The 6,829-nt window shown below is 49.6% G+C and overlaps 1 protein-coding gene across 1 annotated transcript in view; it reads right to left on the bottom strand.

Annotated features, from left to right (window-relative positions):
- The window catches only part of EXOC4 (exocyst complex component 4), a 290,535-nt gene that overhangs the window by 40,646 nt on the left and 243,060 nt on the right, over positions 1–6,829 (bottom strand). Inside the window, 2 exon segments of the mRNA XM_008628862.2 lie at positions 56–234; positions 5,908–6,063. Coding sequence (XP_008627084.1) covers positions 56–234; positions 5,908–6,063 — 335 coding nt within the window.

Below are 6,829 nucleotides of genomic sequence, written 5' to 3' on the forward strand. Positions count from 1 at the left end.
CTGTATTTACACTGCTCCAATCCCCAGGCAGAGGTTTCCCACGGGAATTACTTACTCTGGGACGCTGAGAGGCTGGAGAAAGCTGCCTTGGTGCGTCCTGCCAGCCACTCCAGGCTCTCGTGCAGGTTGGCCAAGGCTTTGAGGTCGCTGACGTCCCGCAGGATCTCCTGCTGAGGGATCAGTTTGTCTCCCAAATTCCCAATCAGAACTTCGGACTCTTTGCCAAAAGCAGCCCTGAAATGGAAAGCAAAGCCTCCCTCAGGAGTGTGGAACCAGGGACAGCAGGAGGAGGCCTCGGTTACACCTCAGGGAAGGCCAAACTGGCCCTTGTGGGACCGTCCCGGGGATGTTGTCTGAGGGAGTTCCAGAGAAAATCCCCTCTGTCCCAGGGAGGTCTTTCCCATCCTTCTCCCTCTATTTACAGTCCTGGAATTCCACCTCACTCCTCATAGTTCCAAACTCCATCCCAAGCAACTCCCACCCCTCCTCACCCCACAGGGAATTCACACTTTGTAGGTGCTTCCCGTGTCTCCCTGGGGTTTCTGTACATAACACTTTTCCATCTTTCCCTGGAAATCAGCTCTTCCGAAAGACCCCTGAATCCCCTTTTTCTCCCCACATCCATTAAAACAAATCCCTAGTGAAACCCCAATGGCTGATCATGACAGATAAATGATTTGGAATATCAATCCATGAATTATTTGACTTCCAAGGAGACCCCACCTGGTGAAAAATAATGACCAAGAGAAACATGTTTAACCCAAAAACGCTGGAAAAAAATCTTTCCAGGTGTGATCTTCTGCCACATTCCATGTTTTCCATCTAGATTTAGCTTTCCCAATCCTCATCTCCACGAAGGAATTGTTTGGTTGTGTCCCAGGAGTATTCCCATGGCAAATATTCAGATTTTTGCAGGTAGAAGAGGAGACTCCACAAGACTTTTGGGGCATCATTGGAATGGAAAAAGCCAGGACACAGCTCCTACACCCAATTCCAAGAGCCCCCAGCTGAATCCAGGTGCATTTCACTGCTAGGCTCCAAGTGAGGCACATTTCCCCTGATATCCTCAGCACATTTTTCCCATCATTAGCTGCTCTTTTTGTTGGGAATTGGAATTCCACTTCCATCCAACTCCGCAAATCTCCACCATCAGCTCTTTTCTGAGGTCACCATGAGGAATCACTGCTGAGCAGAAGAGCTCCAAAGAGTGCAGCAAAATCACCCCAGCAGTGGCACTTTCCAGTCTTTATTTCCAGATTTTATCCCCAGATCTGTGGGAATTCTCTGGTACTTTAGAAAAAAAAAAAAACCAACCAAAAAAACCCACAGAAACATCCCCCAACCACGAATGGTTTTAAATTGCTCAACTGGAGTCATTAAAGGCAAAAAATTAAAAATAGCCTCCCTTAAAAAGATCTTTTTGAGATTAACAATGCCATTTGTAGGATTAATGAAACAGAAGGTTCTTCCTGGATCCAGGTTCGGAATTTATGTGAACCTCAAAAATAACCCCCAAATGAGCCCAAATCCTCCAAAACTCCTTTGCCTTCACAAGACAAGCAAAAGCAGAAGGGAACTTCTGGGATGTGGAGGGAAGATCCAGGAACTCACTCGGTTTTACACCTCTGAGGTGAAACTCCTGAGAGTAACAGGATGGGTATCAATTGTGCTTGGGATGAGGCACATTTTCCTGTAGGAAAAGGTCTAAAAACTCCTTTCATATAAAGGAGCAGACTCTCATCAAAGGGAAATGACTCACACATATGGCAAACTCAGATTTATAGTCCCAGGATGGGGAAAAAAGTGTTCCCAGAGGGAATAAAGGGCTCCAGTTCACTGCCAATCTTACAAACCCATCCTTTCACCCCTTAAAAGTATTGTGGATATAATAAATAGAGCCTGAGGGATCGGAGAGGGAGATCTTTTATCCTACAGAGAGAAAGAAACAAGGGAAGAGCCAGAAAAGCTGAGAATGGGAGAACTCAGAAGGAAAGGAAGGGAGAAGCCTCCCAAGAAGGCTTCAGGAAAGGACCTGTGGCGGGAAAAACACGGAGAGAGCAAAAGTGAATAAAAAGAATGAAAAACCTCAAGCCCAACACTACAAAAACACCCATCAGAGAGCAGCTGGAACAACCTGAGATGCAGCTTTTGAGGAAAACCTTGGCTGCCCAGAGAGGGGGAACAAGGGAACATCACCCCCACCCCAAGGCAGAGAAGGATGGGTTGTCCTGGTAGAGGAGCTGTGGCTGCCCCTGGATCCCTGGAAGTGTCCAAGGCCAGGCTGGACACTGGGGCTTGGAGCAGCCTGGGACAGTGGGAGGTGTCCCTGCCATGGCAGGGGTGGCACTGGATGGGCGTCAAGGTCCCTTCCCACCCAAACCATTCTGGGATTCTGGGATTCTTTCCCAATTCCACTTCCTGAGCTTGCCCAGACTTTTTTAACAGAATGGGAATATGCAGCACCCTGATCCCTTTGGAAACAGCTGAAGAAACTCAAGCTGTGACCTGTCCCAGGAGCTTTGTCCCAACCTCCTGAGTTTATCACCTCCAAGCACCCTCTGGAGAAGAGCTCATGGAGCCTTTCCAACTCCCTGCAGTGCAGAATCATCCCTCTCCTCCTGTCCCTGTTCCCTGGGAGCAGAGCCCGACCCCCCCGGCTGCCCCCTCCTGTCAGGGACTTGTGCAGAGCCACAAGGTCCCCCCGGAGCCTCCTTTGCTCCAGCCTGAGCCCCTTTCCCAGCTCCCTCAGCCGCTCCTGGGGCTCCAGCCCCTTCCCAGCTCCATTGCTCATCCTAAACTAAGGGAAGAGATCCCAATGAACAGCAGGGGTTGGGTAATTCTGACCATTTGGGATGATTTGATGCAGGATCCTTCCGTTGCTTGGATATATCCAATCCCTTTGGTGCAGAGCAAGTGAGGATGAGCATCCTGAAGTGAGCAGGAGAAGCAGGAGGCAGCTGGAACTCCCTGCAGTCATTAAAAACCCAAAAGCACTGAAAGGAAAAGTCCTGTGGCACCTGGAAATGCTGGGAAGGGGTTTTTTAATTGCTCCATTAAATTCAGCCCGAGAACCCGATCCCAAGTTCAGCGTTCAGGAGCTTCTTGGGAGCCAAAGGTGAGAGGAAAAGCCCCCCAGCTCAGGTTTGGATCTCAGCTCTACAACCAGAATTATTTGCATGGAGGGGTGACCTTCATCCCAACCTGGAATGTGAATTCCCAGACACCTCCTGAGCTTCCCAAAGCCTTGGTTTCCCTGCAGGACACAGCACCTTTTCCCCACTCACTGCAGAGCTGCTCCAAATCCCAGGAATTTCTGCATCACCAGATCCAAGCTCTTTTCCCACTGCTTTTCCCTCTCCAAGGCAGAGCTGGGAACACCTTTGGGGTTAATCACCAGCAGATCTGCCAGGGTGAGGAGCTGAGGGATCACCTTTCCACAGAGATAAGGGCAGCCTGTTTCACACTGCCCTCAGGGCCAAACAGCCTCCAGAGCTTCAAAAACCACTTCCAGGAGCAGAGGCTGGGCTTTGCTTCCCTTCCTCTCCTCGCCAAGCTGAGCTCCTCTAAAATGCTCCAGCAGGTCCCTCTGGCTGCCCAGCCCCACTGGAATATTCATGGGAAGTTCTGCTGGAGCCTTCCCTGCCTTTGGACATGTCCTCACTCAAGAGATAGCGAGGGGTTAAGACAACAAAATCAATCTCTGTCCGCAGGTAGGCAGAGGATTCTTTCTTGCAAGGATTTTTTTGTTTGGATTCTTTTTAATTAAACAAATGAGTTCCAGGAAAGACGGGAAGGAGGGAAAGCTGTGCATTGATGTCTTTTGAGGCCACGGGACAAAAACTGGTGGTGAACTTTTAGGACTTATTTAATTTACCAATATTCATAAAGGGATGCTGCTGAGTAACTCCATGTCCAAAAAGATCGTCTTCCCAAATTTCATCAAAGTTGAACCTTTTTTTCCAGCAAGGGATGGATAGTCCTGCCCTGCTGGCCAAGGATTAGGGCCCATGAACATCAAATACTGAAGTTTTAAATATCCTAAAGGTTAAAGTGATGATGAAATGAGCTCTCCCAAGGTCTCCCATCCCAGCCATACCCCTGGAATCCACAGGACCCACTTCCCTTTGGCTCCACTGCAGTGTCCAGGCAGAATTACTCCCAATCCATCAGCAGTGCCAAGAGGAAGAAGCAGCAGCAGTGAGGAAATCATGTTCCTTTGTGTTAGGAGAAAAGGCTGGGAAAAGGCTGCTTAAATGGGAAGAGGATGACAAAAAATCGGACAAGCAATTAATTTTATTTTGAAGCTTTCAGGAGGGATCTATTCAACCATCACCCGTCCTGGAGGAAGTTTCTGAGCCATCAATGGCTAAATCTGGCCCAGACCAATTATTATGATTTAAATGAATGCTACAGGAGCACTCACACAGCACTGGGAGGAACTGGGGCTTAACAGATGCTGCTCTGTGCAAACAGATACTGAGAAAAGATCTTTGTCCTAAAGCCTGGGTTGAAAAAAGTCCCGGCACAGGAGCTTTTCCCAGGGAATTCAGTGTGGAATAGGCTTTCCATTTCAGCTCCTCTGACCCAGTGTCACAAAATGCTTCAATTAATGGCCAGGAAAATGGAATAAATGGAATAAAATGCATATTAGGATCAAAATGTTGGCTCTGCCAGCATTGGGCTGAGCTCGGCCATCCACTTTTGCTTCACCAGGAATTTCCACCCAGCCAGCAGTGCCTGTTGGAGCTCTGGTATCCCATGCTGATGGCTCAGGAATCACAGGAAGAACCAGGAAGGGCTTCCCAGGCAAGGAAATGAAGCATAAATGTGAAAATGAAGATGCAGGTGAGGACTGACTCCATGAAATTCAACTCAGGGACTGCACAGAGAGACCTCTGCAGCCTCCCTGTTCCACTGGGGATGTTTTTAAATCCCTGCCCAAGCTGCAAACCCTTCTGTGACCACACAAATCCCATCCTTTCCAAGCTGCATCCTCCCTGTCACGGGGCTTCCAGGCAGGGAAGGAGGAAAATGACAATCTGGGCAAATTAGACTTGTTATTTTCAACAGCTTCTCCTACTCCTCCAGTTTTACAGCCAAGTGCCAATCAAGGGAGTGATGAATAGGGATGGAAATGTGCAGGCTCTGGAATCACACAGGAGCTGAGCCATTCCCAGCGTGCAGGGAAAAGGAATCTGCCCTGGAAAGGTAGGAACAACCTGGTTTGGGCACAGAGAGTTGTCTCCAAAAGAATTCCCTCTGGAAGTACCAGTATTTCTCATTTGGCTCTCCTGAATTAATTCCTGGAGCTGGGATGGAGGGGAAGCTCCACCAGGTCATGGCATTCCTTTCACAGCATCGTTTTTGGGAATTCCTGCCCAGTACAACCAGTTGGCCCCTCCACTAGGTCAGAAAATGCTGCTGCCTTCATCACACGGGCGATCAGAGCAGCACCAACCAGCAGGACAAGGGTCTGCCTGGATTCAAAGGAATCCTTTCTTTCCTTCCCCAATCCCAGGCACTTCCCTGACTCAGATCACAAGGACAACGCTCCAAATGGCTTTGTTTGAACAACACAGCAAGCAGAAATTGCACCAGGGGAAGTTTAGGTTGGATATTGGGAAAACTTCCCCAAAAAGGCCGCCCAGGGCAGGGGTGGAGTCCCCATCCCTGGAGGGGTTTCAGAGCCATGTGGATGTGGCACCTGGGGACATGGGCAGTGGTGGCCTTGGCAGCGCTGGGAATGGATGGACTCGATGATCCCCAAAGTCTTTCCCATTTCCCAAACGGTTCCACAGCTCTCCTCACACCTGGGGACACAACAGCTACGAAAACACCACAAATTTGTTCCCACTTTTTGCTGCTGCTCTCCTTGAAACCCTTTCACAACTCCCCCCAATATTTTACCTTATAAAATCCTCCTCCTCCTCTCTCTTGGGCCTCAGCTGCTTGGGCTGGGCCATGTTGCTCCAGTTGGGCAGGGATTTCAGGAGCCTGCTGATATCGTCGTCCTTGGCCCAGGATGCGCTGATCACCAACTTCTCATCCGACTGCACGATGGTCCTGTGGGGAGAGCAGCAACAACCACCTCAGAGAGGAGCAAATCGTGCTTTTAGTGCCACTTTTAATTTAATTCTGCATTAGTCATTTAAATCCCTATCACACAGATGAGGAATTCCACACAGAGCTCGTGAGGAGGGGATGGCAACGCGGGTGGACAGGGTATAAAATTCTCTTAAACACACAACCCCTGATGGACTTTGAGAGATCTTTTAAGGGAAAAAGGGCCATTTGCCTAAATTCTCCAGCCTTTGAAATTCAACTTGGCACCCAGCTGGAGGAGGTCACCCTGTCCTGGCATCTCCATGGATCATCTTCCTCTGGAATCTAAGTGGAGCTCAGCAGCCTCTGCCCATGGTGGAGTCACTGCAAGGTGGGACCAGCCCAGGAACCCCTGGCTGGAAGCCACCACCTCCCCCCACCCCCAGCTGGCCCAGCCTGGGACCGGGGCTGAAGCAATGAAGGGGAAATGAAGGGCCCAGGATCTTCTTTCCAGTCATCCAAAGCATCTCCTGATGGAGATTCCAGCTAAACCCTGTGTGGGAAACTGATTCAGGGATCGCAGTGTGTTCCAGTCAGGAAGAATTTCCCTGTTTTGCATTTTTGGCAGGGTAACTCATCTGAATTCCTGACTGGGAATTTCAGGAGACAAATGGGATGCTGGATTTGGAGCAGTCAATCCACGACCTTAAAGATCCTCATTTCCAACCCCTGCCATGGCCAGGGACACCTCCCACTGTCCCAGGCTGCTCCAAGCCCCAATGTCGAC

Source organism: Corvus brachyrhynchos, unplaced genomic scaffold, assembly GCF_000691975.1.
Source record: "Corvus brachyrhynchos isolate BGI_N302 unplaced genomic scaffold, ASM69197v1 scaffold182, whole genome shotgun sequence".
Classification (NCBI taxonomy): Eukaryota; Metazoa; Chordata; class Aves; order Passeriformes; family Corvidae; genus Corvus; species Corvus brachyrhynchos.